This window comes from Pleurodeles waltl, chromosome 5 (genome assembly GCF_031143425.1).
Source record: "Pleurodeles waltl isolate 20211129_DDA chromosome 5, aPleWal1.hap1.20221129, whole genome shotgun sequence".
NCBI classification, from domain to species: domain Eukaryota; kingdom Metazoa; phylum Chordata; class Amphibia; order Caudata; family Salamandridae; genus Pleurodeles; species Pleurodeles waltl.
Genome location: NC_090444.1, coordinates 319,182,230 through 319,195,859, shown reverse-complemented (window position 1 = coordinate 319,195,859; position 13,630 = coordinate 319,182,230). Strand labels below are relative to the sequence as shown.

Genomic DNA, 13,630 nt, shown 5'->3' with positions numbered 1-13,630 from the left:
AATTGCATTGGCAAAACATATAATCAATCTCATGCAATTAGAAAAAAGATGACGAACTCTATCTTCCCTTGTAATTATTGTGTGCATATGTACTTGGCTCTAATATAGAGACTACAGAGATCAAGGTTCCTCCCATGAGCCAAAACGGGTAGGTATCCCATTCCATCAACGGATCATCTTCAAAAGTTCAATTCGTGTTTTTTTTCTTTGAAGAAGATACTTGCAGATGTACGACGTATGATCTAGCCATGTACTATGGATTTGGTCCATCTAACTATAATGTGCAAACGGGGAATCACACACACTCACTAACACACACAGATTTATTCTGCATGACTAAAAAAATATTTTAATTGTTGTAAAAGTCCTGAATCGAGGAGAAATATGGTGCACATCATCGGGAGTTGTCCTGTGTTAAATAAGCTCTGTGAATCAATTTTTTCTAAAATAGATTCTGTCATAGGGAGACCTACCCCCAGACTGTTCGGACTGCCCAAGGTATTCCGGGCATACACCAAGGAGCTTATTTGTTCTTTATGGGTAGCAAATCATTGCACCATCGGATGAGTTAATCCTTTGAAATGGTGAATTTAGCTCATTTAGAAAGTGCAGTCGGCCCTTCCAGAAAGAGCACTATAGCAAAGAACGATCAAGAAGAAACTTTAAGAATATATTTGAGCCAATCTTAGAGATTCTTGGAGTTACCACAGACAGCAAAGCTCTTCTTAAAGATACTTATGCTTAGTTCACATTTTAGTTTGATGCTTGTTGGAAACTTGGACAAGAGAGAAATATTTGTGTTTTATACGAAATAGTGATAGGCGGGCTAATTTGTAAAAGAAAACCAAAGTCGTTTAGATTCAAATGGAAAAATTCTAATGAAAATCATTTTTAGTGGAAATTGGAATTTCTAACTCCTTTTTTATTCAAATATGTTGTTTTTAAAAAGCTGTTTTTCATGCCAGAAAGTTTGAAATATTCACAGCTTTAGGATCACACAACAAAACAACCAGTAGAAAAAGTTCAATTAAAAAGTAAGATTTTTTAAACATTGAAAGTTCCCTTAAGGGATAGTCACATATTGAGTTATCCCTTACTTTGAGGGGATGAGCATGTAAGTGCTGAACATAATTTAAATTCAAGTGAGTTAGGTGCCTGTCTTGTAATTCGATGGATTGGACTGACGCATTTAAAGTAGGTGAATGCCTTTAAGTCCAGTTTCCACCGGCCCCCTCAATCAGTTTCCACCAGCCCCCTCAGTCAGTTTCCTTTACGCATTTCCAAAAGACACATTTTAGGTTACACTAAACTGTACATAGCAAAAAGGGGTGTTTTTTTATGTCTGAAGATTTATTTTAAATGCAACTATATTTCCTTCAGAGGAGCAAACTTTGCAAAGGTACTTTTAGTGAGAAGATTACCCTGTAAGCCCTTTTAATCTGAAAATTTACACTTTTTGCGGGCACACAGTTGACAACATGGCGCCATTGTGTTTAATAAATGATGGGTAGTCTTTTTAACACATATGAAAATTCGTTACATGCCTCATCTGTGCAATCAATGCATTGATAATATTATTATCGGAAGTGACGGTAGACATATTTATAATTTCACCTAGGAGGATTCGACACAGAGGAACTAAAATGCGGATTCGGTTTCTGTTTCCATCACATGCCTTGTACTTATCACGATTCCATTCCGTTATGCTTGCAACAGAGATGCGCGACTCCCAAGCATCAGTCGGGCCTGCAGGAGCACAGTCCTGTTCATCCAACCTACATCAATTTATCTCTGTTTTAGGTTTTCTTGACAAAAGAACCAGGCATGAGGAAGAAATGACAGATTTTCTGAAGCAAGAATGGCAACTGAAATTGCATTATTCTGCACAGACATTGTCACTGTTGATAATGCTGACACGATTCCTTGCTCTCAGAAAATGAAGACATCGCGGGGCCACATCACTGAATAGGTGGTGTCATCGGGTCAAGCAGAGCAACTTTTCATTTTGATGATTTCTGAGAAAGATTGTTTGACTGAGAATGTGCAGCAAGGTGTTGAAAGAAAACTGTTTGAAGATAATGGCTTCGCTCTCTGCTCAGAATATTTGTGAGGTTGGCCTTATGGATTTACTAGTTTGATCAAAGCTGTCAAAGCCAGATGAAATCTCAGTATACTCCTTGGTTGGGGGTGGGGGGATGACTGCTTCATGCATGTTTTTGGAAGCACTATGAGGAAAATGCAAAAGAGCACAAGGCGGAGGATTTTTGGACAACGTCCATTTAATGCACATATTTATTTTTCACACGGTGGCTTGTAGGCGGACGTGTTGTTTCTTCCAGCGTGTGAAATAATTTAAAACACGCTCTTGGCTGTTGTATTTTTTCACTAGTCTCTTACTTTCGACGCTCTTTTATTACTCGGATTCAAGCAGCCTCATTAAAGCAGATAGTTGAATAGATGTCCATTACTGGACACTTTATTTAAATGAAGTCACCCTGGGGATGCATATTTGGCAAACTAACTAGATGTATGGAGTGTGTTTCTTAATTTATCATTTCCCATGTTTTGTATGGAGAATCGCATTCCGAAATACATTTTATGTAGATATATTCAAGAGGATTGATACAAGGCTTGGGGCAAGATGGAGGCAGTTCATTTTTGCCTGAACGTCAGGTGCCCCACATTTAGGCAAATCTAGCTAATATTTTATGAGCAGTGAATATTGCCCTTGATGAATACCCTTGCGGGGGATTAGCCGCACTCCATAAATCCCTTTTGATTGATTGTTGCATCATTGTGATACTTAGCAGAGTACCTTAATTAGCTATTAATATAATGTGTTAGAGTCCAGTTATTCGACTTTCTTTTAGCATTATTGGTCTTTAAATTACAGTTGGTCAGTGAATTTGTGTACTTAAGGTGTGTTAAGTGCTTCTTCAGTACCCTGGGATGAAAGTCTGCACCCTGTGGGGTGGAGGGAGGAGTCCAGAGAGTCTTTGAGGACCTGAATGATTTACATGAAGGCTCTTCGACTGAAGTCTATGAGACCATGTTTTGGTGGAAATGTAGGGACTTTCAACATGTTTATACCAGGAGATGCTATATCAGGGCCGTCACAAAGGAGCAGAGGGAAATCAAGTCTCTTTGACATGAGCCCCATGCTTTTCAGGCCCTGCTACATTTACTACACAATGAAACCCCATATTAAACATTTGTCAGACAAATAAACTGTGGCCTGAAAATCAAACACTCAGGGATCCTCCGAAGTGCTCCACTGACTAGGACCTTTGAGGATGGTGACCAACATTGATAAGCAGGCATCACTGTAGTGCCCCTGATTTTTGTGTGAATCCTCCGTTGCCCTCTCGGTCTCCCTTCTTTGCATTAGGGCAATTCATGTTGCTTATTTCAAGTAAAAGATATTGGCATACAAAATAAATTATGACATTGACCAATAATGTTGCTACCTTAGCAGACAATCATACTACTTCTTTTCTATAATCAACTCCTGTATTTTGCAAAGAGCACTATCTACACAAAGATGAGGTTCCTCTTGCGCTCAGTAGAGAAGAGTAGGGGATGGAGCAGAGAGGTAAACAGCTAGCAATTGCTGAGATGGAAAACTCTAAGTTTTGCAGGTTGTCTTGGCTAGCAACCAATCTAGCGTAGCTACTAGCACAGAGGACTTACAGTGGTGTTTTCCAGAGATTTAATTTTAAAGTGATGTGAAAAGCTTTTTAGGAGAACACTTTTTAAAGAGGTCAGTTAAAAAGTGCCAAGGGCTTTCTATGAAAAATAGATTTTTTCTACACAGCATTTTTCTGAATAAGTAATCACATTCAATTGACATTCATATCCATTTATAGCTTCACACAAATTCTAAATGCCTTAATACTATGTATTTTGCCTGCTTGTCGACGAGCTAATCAAATAAATGAGAGGTCAAACATATCTGATGACATTCTCGTAACCATGTGATTGTGATTTTATCTTACTATCAATTGAATCTTATCTAAGGAACACCATGCATTGTAACAGATAAGCCAGCCACACCGTGCTTGCCCACAGTCAGTGGTAAGTAGGACATCAGATGCACACACCCAAATAAGTAACAACACACAATCCATTACTAACTGCCTTCTATACCTCTATGATCACTTTCGATGGACCTCATTGGCGTTCAGCTTTGTGTACAGACAATGATCAAAAAGAGAGCTGAATGGATGGAAGTAGTCTAAGTAATCTAATCTTACCACTCCTACGCAAAACCTGTTCTAAGGTGGCAGTTGTGAATTCATTGCTGGGAAAAATGCTATCAGACAAAAGGTGGTTTACCAGCTTTTTGCAACATATCTGATGATGAATACTCATAGAATAGCAGGAGGGACCCGAGATCTCAATGGTGAGGGAAGACATAATTGTTCTGTGCAAATCAATGTAGGCACTTCAGAGAACCATTTTATGCACTTTCTAATATGATTCAGCCCATCACACAATGTTGCTATTATTATTTGTATTTCCTGTAGTGCTTTCTAGTGGGAACAATGGTATGCAAGTTGGAAATCAGCTTTTTAGATAATCTACAGTCGCGAAGTGCTTTTGAGCTGTTAAATGAGCAAAGTGAGGTAGTCAAATATGCCTAGTACATGCTTACTGTGAAATATACCTATATTCACCCTCTAGATAATAGGCTGACCTCATCAACCTGAGCCGTTCTTATCACATAGGGGTGAGTACAGGAACTATTAAAGAAAGTTTCAACGTTTCTGGTACTGTTTTATTGCAAGTTATGTTGTTGCCAACCACACAATGTGATGGTCTTATTTAAAAAGAAAAAGAAATAATTCTTATAGGCGTATTCCTGTGTTTGGAATAAATAGAATTTGATATTAAGAATTAACTGTATCTACAGGAATAGATTCTTAAACATTCATAAATAATAAAATATAATGCAAAAGTGCATTTGCTCGTCTTTTTTCCTTTGTTTCACTACATATGTTTGCCTATGGAAAACCCTGAACCCCTCCACTTTTAGAAGTATTCCTTCCCATTCCTCCTTACTTTCGACCTTGCAGAAGGTCATTTCTAACTTTATACGGAGAGGGAATGTGCCTGTCAAAGCTTGTTAATGGCTAGAAACTCTCCTTTTGAGGACGATGCTTCCTCTAAAAAGGCATTACTCCCTGGAATGGTCACAACCCTCCACTTTGAGCAGACCTGCTCTCTCGTAGTAATCCTCAATACCAGTACATTCACGTTTGACACGAGTTTTCACTCATAAACGAAAACATTTTCACACTTACATTAAAATTTGATGTGCAAATCCCTTTGTGTATTGGACCGTTTTCCCTTGAATGCCTGGAACGTCTTGTGCTAGCTTCAAGGTGAATTGTTGTTAAACATTATCCAACACAACGTGTTGCCTTGGTTTTATCAACTTCAGAGATTTGTGTTATCATAGCAATCTTCAGCACTGTCACAGCAATATTAAGCTATGACTGAGTTTAATATCTTGTCACTTTAATCCACATCTTAAGAATTTCAGTATGCACATGTTTATAGATTTATGTGCTGATGTCTGTCTATACCTGCAGAGCGTTTTTTAATTGCAGTTGTGATTGTGTTTCCTACGTACTTAGGAATTTTATACGGCTGTGACTTTGAGGACATCTGTTTTTATCGCCCCAGCCTACTGATTAGTAATCACATTCCGATGGGATATGTGCAACGGGGTGTTTTGGGTGAATACAGAAGTTTCTACATAATGACATGAAACACTGTCTTAATGAGCTCAAAGTCAGGTTTTGTGATGTCATACTTACTGAAAAGTAATTTAGAACTAATCATAGAAAAGTAGCTTCAAATAGAATATTGAAGAGATCAAACCCAGAAACCCTTTAATGGAAGTGACCACCTACAAGTGTGTAAGCAAACTATTTCAAGTTCTGAAAGTCGATTTTCCAAAGGTAGAATATTTACTAAAAACACGAGAAGCAGATTTTTAAATTCCTGTCCTATGCAGAAATTGAGTACATTCATGTGTTGAATGGCATTCAGTGTGTGCTGCAAAGATAAGTTCAAACAGAAAGTGTTTGTTTGAAGTCAGGAATGCAAATACAGAACGATATTTGCACTACAAATACTTTCCATTTTAAGTACCTTTACTGAGTGTTCCTTTTCCAGAGGTACCAACATGTGCAAAAATGATCACACCATATCCGGAAAACCACCTGTTATAGCCATTACAGACGCGTTTGTGAGGCAGCGTAATTATCAATTTTCATGGTGATTTGATCGCCACACACGTTTAACCAAGAATAAGACTCTATTAGTGAAAGAAAATATTTGTGCATTAAAGAATCTCACGAACTATTTAAAGTTATAGCCCTTGAATTCAAAAACATTTATCATCCAATTAAAGTGTGATTGGGTTTATTTTTGACAATGCCTCAAGATATTACTTGAATTCGCTGATATGTACTATTATGGATGTGATGCTAGGCTCATAGATGTTTTTTTTTTTATATATATCTTTTTAATTAATGTTATCTTTCTATGAAAAAGGAAACCCTTAAATAGCATGCATAGCTGCCAGGTTTCTCAGGTCCATGTGTGATGTGCTGCTCCAGTCCAGGTTTTTACTTTGCATTCTGGGACTTGCAGCCTGTGTTAATCAATGAGAAAACAGTACTACAGGCCCTAGAATTCAAAGGGAAAATCCTGCCGTGGTGCAGCACATCAGGCATGGACCTGGGAAACTTGGCAGCTATAATCTATTCTTATTTAGTTTGTGTTGGACTTTTGCTTATGCAGGGTCATCCCCAGTCTTTTTCGCCTCCTGCCTCCTATGTTTTTCTGACCTGTTGCTGTTGGCTTTTCAACTCTGAGCACTTTACCACTGCTAACCAGTGCTAAAGTGCATATGCTCTCCTGTTTAAATTGTATGTAAGTGGTTTATCCATGATTGGCATATTTGATTTACTAGTAAGTCCCTAGTAAGGGGCACTAGAGGTGCCAGGGCATGTAAATCAAATGCTACTAGTGGGCCTGCAGCACTGGTTGTGCCACCCACATAAGTAGCTCTGTAATCATGTCTCAGACCTGCCACTGCAGTGTCTGTATGTGTATTTTTACACTGTAAATTCGACTTGGCAAGTGTACCCACTTGCCAGGCCTAAACCTTCCCTTTTCTTACATGTAAGGCACCCCTAAGATAGGCCCTAGGTAGCCCCAAGGGCAGGGTGCAGTGTATGGATAAGGTAGGACATATAGTAATGTGGTTTATATGTCCTGACAGTGAAATACTGCCAATTTCGTTTTCACTGTTGCAAGGTCTGTCTCTCTCTCATAGGATAATATGGGGGCTACCTTTAAATATGATTAAAGTGTAGATTCCCCTAGAGAGTAGATGGACAGGTGGAGTTTGGGACCCCTGAACTCACAATTTAGAAATACATCTTTTAGTAAAGTTGATTTTAAGATTGTGAGTTTGGAAATGCCACTTTTAGAAAGTGAGCATTTTCTTGCTTAAACCATTCTGTGACTCTGCCTTGTTTGTGGATTCCCTGTCTGGGTCAGTTTGACAGTTGGGTTGTTTTTCACCTCACACCAGACAGTGACACAAAGGGAGCTAGGGTGTGATCTGCATTTCCTGATTAGCCATCTCTGCTAGGAGGGAGGGGTGGAGTGGTCACTCTCATCTGAAAGGACTGTGCCTGCCTCTGACAATGCTGTCTCCAGCCCCCTGGTGTGTGTCTGAGGCCTTGCCTGGGCAAGGCAGGATTTCACAAGAAGGTGTGAGTCCCCTTTGAAGGAAGGTGACTTCAAAGACTAAAATGGGTATAAGAAGGGCACCCAAACTTACAAACTTCAGAAACACTTCTGGAATCAAGGGGAACCTCTGCCTGGAGAAGAGCTGATCGCTGAGGAACAAGTGCTGCCCTGCCTGTGACTGTGCTTTGTGGAGCTTTCCTGCAGTGCTGCTTCTGCCAGAGTAAGAGGGCAAAGACTGGACTTTGTGTGCCTTCCATCTTGAAGAAGAAATCTCCAAGGGCTTGATGTAGAGCTTGCCTCCTGTTATTGAAGTCTCAGGGATAGCAAAGACTTCTTCCTGCCAGCACCTGGAGTCTCTGGAGAGACCCCTACTCTGCTCTGTGGTGCCCTTCCAGTTCCTGGGACCCTGAAAGGAGAGGCTGGCAGCCTAAGGACAAAAATACACGCACCGAGTGCCGTGCGGAGAAAAGATCGACGCGAATCCGATCGCGGCTGAGAAAACGACGCGACGCCGGCTCCGCAGCTGAGAAACGACGCCGCAGGAAACGCGACCGGAGAATCGACGCCCGGAGCAGGAGAAACGACGCGCAGCATCGCTGACGAAGGCTGAGAGATCGCAACCAGCGCCGCGGGACTTTCGGACCGTCGCGTGGCTGGCTTTTTCGCCGCGCCTCGCCGCGCCGAGCTGTTTTCGACGCATATAACCGTGCAGGGTTATTTTCGACGCACACCGCCCGTGCGGGGTTATTTTTGACGCAAACCAGGTACATTTACACGCTAGCAGCGCTAGTGTGTTGTTACAACTACCTAAAGACTCTTTTTATTTTAAACCTTTAAAAAATCATAACTTGACTTGTGTATGTTGGATTTTTGTCGTTTTGGTCTTGTTTTGTCTAGATAAATATTTCCTATTTTTCTAAACTGGTGTTGTGTCATTTTGTAGTGTTTTCATTAAGTTACTGTGTGTGTTGGTACAAATACTTTACGCCCAGCACTCTGAGGTTAAGCCTACTGCTCTGCCAAGCTACCAAGGGGGTAAGCAGGGGTTAGCTGAGGGTGATTCTCTTTTATCCTAACTAGAGTGAGGGTCCTTGCTTGAGCAGGGGGTAACCTGACTGTCAACCAAAGACCCCATTTCTAACAGTTTGCTTATGCTTTTTTTTTTTTTTTTCCATGCATAGTTCGATGTCCGATGCACGTTCACGTTCTGAGTGAGATGCTACGATTGGCTAAAAGTCTCTTACTGCTATGAAAACACATTTAGGCTATCAATAGCTTGAGGTGGCATCAAACGTATTCCTTTTTCTTCACTGTACTTGCCCTGCATCAGGGCTCAGTATTTAGAAAGCAGCAAATACATTTCATGCTTGATGTAGGAACCATGCACTTGCTACTTTACTGATGCATACAGACGATGAATCATGGGGTAGTTGTGAGAACTGACTGTGTGATCCTAATTGGGATTCACCCAACTGTAGTACACATCTAAATGACTATATTTTAAAACTAGCTGCAGTGATCGTTTTTTTCAGGCACTCTGGATAACTTTTAATCGTGATAAAATGGCAAGTGAAATGTCAATTTATTGGTTTAGTCTTTAACTAACGTGCGGCGCATACATAAACTAGTCTTCAAATGAACATTTTAATTAAACGCACAGGCCTAAAATATTATTTGGTATAGGGATTTGCTTTCAGCAATCTGTTCTCCTATTCTCTCGTATTAGTGCTGGCTAGGGAAAATTACCGCTAACGTATTTTCCTACAGTTCAGGGCCCTAGATGTGTCAGGGTATTCGTAACATTGTCGCTGAGGAACAATGTACGCCCTAACACTCGGTTTTCTCCTATTTCCTTATTTTCGCTGAGAGGCTTTATTGTGCTTGTCTTCCATCTCTGTTGTAGGAGTGTAAGGGATTCATTTGTGTTGTTATCCCTTCTGAGAAGTGGTTGCAGGCGAGTGGAATCCTATTTGTTGTGAGGAAGTTCATATGCTTGCAGCCGTCTTTTTTATTTAGAATTGTTTGTGTGATTATTTGGCCTGAGGGTTGCCCAAAAGGTTCCAGGCCAATTACATTTGTTATGTTTATAAGAAAAGTATGCAACACTCACACTAGAGTTCTTATTGCTGTGGGTCTGCTTTGGAAATTAGTTGTGTGACTAGCACAAGTAATAGTTCATCAATTGACCTCAGTGGGAACCAAACAATGCATTATAGCACTTGACTCTCACAGAGTAACTAAGCGAAGCAGTCTAATGCCTGCTCAAGGGAGGTGGTGTGGGCTAGGAATCACCCATCACTGGCACACAATAATAACACTAAATAAATGATTGTCTAGTCCATATCTTTTCTTTTAGAAAAGAAGTACATGTATTACTCACCCACTACTAAATACTAACCAGTAATTTACAAATATACCTTGGTAGATGGAACATACCAGAGCTGACATTGCGCAATCACTGGTGATCCCCTAGAGGGGTCACCCAAACATATCAAGAGTGTTCAAATAGTCACAGTGCAATAAGGATATTACATTGGCAAGAATCATTCTCATAATCATAATAAATGTGGATCACTAAAACATATGCAATGACCATGTAACCCCCATAAAAACAATTATCTGAAAAGACCTGTGTGTGCATTCTTTCATACGCTTGGCATTAGACTGTAATGGGCAGAACAGCCCCTAGAGTGCACCACAATAAAAATAGCCTTTTGGAAAAGCATTGAAATGTAACCATATACTTAGCTCCTAGACAGCATAACCACATAAAAATAGAATGGAAAAGAACATTATAGTGTAACCCTACATTCAGCCCCTAGAGGACATAGTGCATTACAAATATTTAAGCCTTGCAGGTCTTTTGAAATGTTAGTATGGAGAAGGCCTCTAAAGGATTAATTCCTCCCAGCTGTAAAGCAAAAGCTCCAGCTATGGGAAGACTTAACAATATAAATAAAGCAAGGGCTGGTGATTATTTTGCCCCCCCCTACTTAAAGTGAGAACACAGAAGTTGATCCAGGAAGAATGTGGTCTCAGTGTTGATTCTTTTGGTGGTGGTCCCATTGTACTAGGGCCTCCAAAGGCTGAGTTATGGGCAAGAATGTAAACCAAATGAAAGGCCCAGCAATGCGTTATGGGGCGAGTTTCCGCAGTGCAGTGAATTCCATAGTAGTGACTCTCCCGCTGTGCCAGGGAGAGCTAGGCTGAAGTTTTCCTTGGTCTTCTTTTTCATGTGGCCTCACAATGCTTTGCTTTCATGAGGGGGTGCCCAGTCCCACCTGGGCACCCCAGAACTGGCAGATGCTGGAGGGTAGCAGAGGGAGACCACCTCCAGGTCTGCACTCTTGTGAGCAACCGTGGGAGCTGGCAGTCCTTTTCTGGTTGGTGGTGGCCACCTCCCGCTCCCCCCAGACATGAGGAACGGGAAGTGTGGGCCATGTGGGGAGGCTGCAATGGCACTCCCCCATCCTCGGTAAATGCCATGAGGCCTCGGGACGGGGTCCTGCACCTCTCCCGCCTCCTTCCAGGGTAGCGTGACAATGCTCTGTCCATCCTGGGGGATCTCAGGGAAGCATAACAGCGCTTCCCCGTAGGGGAGAGTATTTGGAGGTTGGGGATGGGGTCCCAGACCCTTTCAGCATAAGTCCACTCTGGGGATGGGACCCCCGGGCAGGATATGAGCACGGGGAGGGGGCTCTAATCACGCTCTCTACCCCAATATTTATCAGTGCAGCTGCTTTATTACATCACCTCCTGGGCCATGGTCCACCCCAAGGGAGATTCATAAAATGGCAGCAGAGCCCCATGCATTTCAGAGGAAAATTAGTGGTAAGGTTGCCAAACATTAGGATGCCATATTTTGGGCCCTATTGAGCCAATTTGAATAATGCTGAGCTCATTTAACTCCTGGCGATGAACCTTGTCCACCAGGGGTAGTTGCAATAATCCTCCTCAGCTCCAAAGCAGTGCAGCCCTCCAACAACTGGTCCTCATTGCTCCCTGCACCAGTTTTCCTTTTTGGGTTTGCTGGTGGGTGCAGAAAAGTCCAGAGCTTTTACCAAATAGTCCTCAGGGGGAGCAAGGGGACCAGCTTCACTGGCCCTTGGGAAGACCTACTAGTCCTGGAGTCAACTGGACAGAGTCCTGGGTCCTGAGTGTGGGTCAGGGGGTTCCTTCTTCCACTTCTCCATGGCAGTCCCAGGACCCAGCAGCAAAGCAGTTAGAAAGTCTGCAGCAAGAGAGAGTCTTCTCTTTGTGCAAGAGTTTGTAAAGGGGAAAGGAAGGTTTCAGAAGACATGCACCCCTAACCAATCCTGGGGTGCCACAGCACCTCTCCACCCCTGTCCCAGGTCTCCTGAACAGCATGTTGGGACAATCCAAAATGACCTCATCAAGGAGCCACTGGTCACGTCAGCCCCTGGGGTCTCAGCTCCACCCATCGTTGACATCACTTCCAGGGACCTGCACACTAGAATTCTCTGGGCACTCTCCTCCTGTTCAGGGATCTTGGACAGGCCCATCCCATGTGCAGTGTGACAACTGGGTGATTGGTACAGAGCATTCTGCCCCACCCTTAACTCAAAGGGAACAATCAAAATAATCAGTAATTTTGGGGGGAGAGGTTCTGCACAGGCTGCTTGAACATTTCATAATAAATTCCTGAAATGAAACGTGGTCTTCAACAGCCACAGTGAGCCCCTACCTATCAAGACTTCCTGAAATAGTGTTACCCGATGGTGCTGAAATGGTTTTTGAGTTGTCTCATTAAATGGATTAGTAACATGGGGGTTGCTGGGATAACGACGCTTCCAATCATGACAATTGCTGAATGCTCTCCTCGGTTTTAGAACACAAAACACATTGAAGGAATGTTGATGTCTCTAAGCAAAGGAATGCCATGACTCTCATGCAAAAGGAGTGATGGGATGTATGAAAATGTTTTGCAGATTTCTTTCTGGTCATCAAACAATAGTATGCTACTTCACCTTTAACAGCATTGCTTGACCTAATGGCAAGTAAGAACTATCTGGGAAAATATACGTGACAGTTGTGTCAATTGTCAAGGCAGAGACACAGCAGAGTGGGAGCTTAGAGGAGGTCAGCATAGTTTCTCATTTTACCCACACAAAATGGCAGCCCCACGGTGCTCCACATCCCGCTTACTTGGCTCAGTGATTGGTAGTGGGCTACAGTCCCTTTGCAATTCATGTCCAAAGAAGTATAAATGTACTTTTGTCCATCCTAGACACTATATCTAAGATTTAAATGAAAGAAGGTGATAATAGGCTTCTAGTATATATCAGGATGTGGCATAAAAAGAGGGGAACTCTGGAAAAAGATATATATTAAGCATACTATAAATATTTAAATATCTGATTTTCACGGTTCTATTCTCTTTCTATAATGTCTTGTAATGGAGAATTCTTGTCATATACTTTGTAAATGTGGAGATGGTCAAGTTCTCACTAATTCAATCTGATTTTTGTTTTTTTGCAGCCGGAACAACATATATTTTTACCAAAGGCGGAGGACAAATTACATATACATGGCCCCCAAATGATAGGCCCAGCACACGTGCTGACAGGTTGGCTATAGGATTCAGCACCAGCCAAAAAGAAGCTGTGTTGGTCCGAGTGGATAGTTCTAGTGGACTTGGCGACTACCTAGAACTAAACATTGTAAGTGTACCATCAATGTTATGGTAAACATTTATGTTGACAATATAATCTGTAGGTGCAATGGTACAATTATTGCAATGCAAATCCATCAGTAGACATATTATTTTTCTATATGAAATCAGTTTGTTTGCAAACACTACAGCTATACTTGTTAAAAATGATACACACGTGGCCAC

General features: G+C 41.6%; 1 protein-coding gene across 25 annotated transcripts in view; it reads left to right on the top strand.

Annotated features, from left to right (window-relative positions):
- NRXN1 (neurexin 1) overlaps positions 1-13,630 on the top strand; it is a 1,474,248-nt gene that overhangs the window by 1,192,705 nt on the left and 267,913 nt on the right. For all 25 annotated transcript variants that reach the window (XM_069234058.1, XM_069234055.1, XM_069234049.1 and 22 more), the window contains one exon: positions 13,273-13,454. In XM_069234058.1, the coding sequence (XP_069090159.1) occupies positions 13,273-13,454 (182 nt within the window). The remainder of the gene's footprint in view (positions 1-13,272; positions 13,455-13,630) is intronic.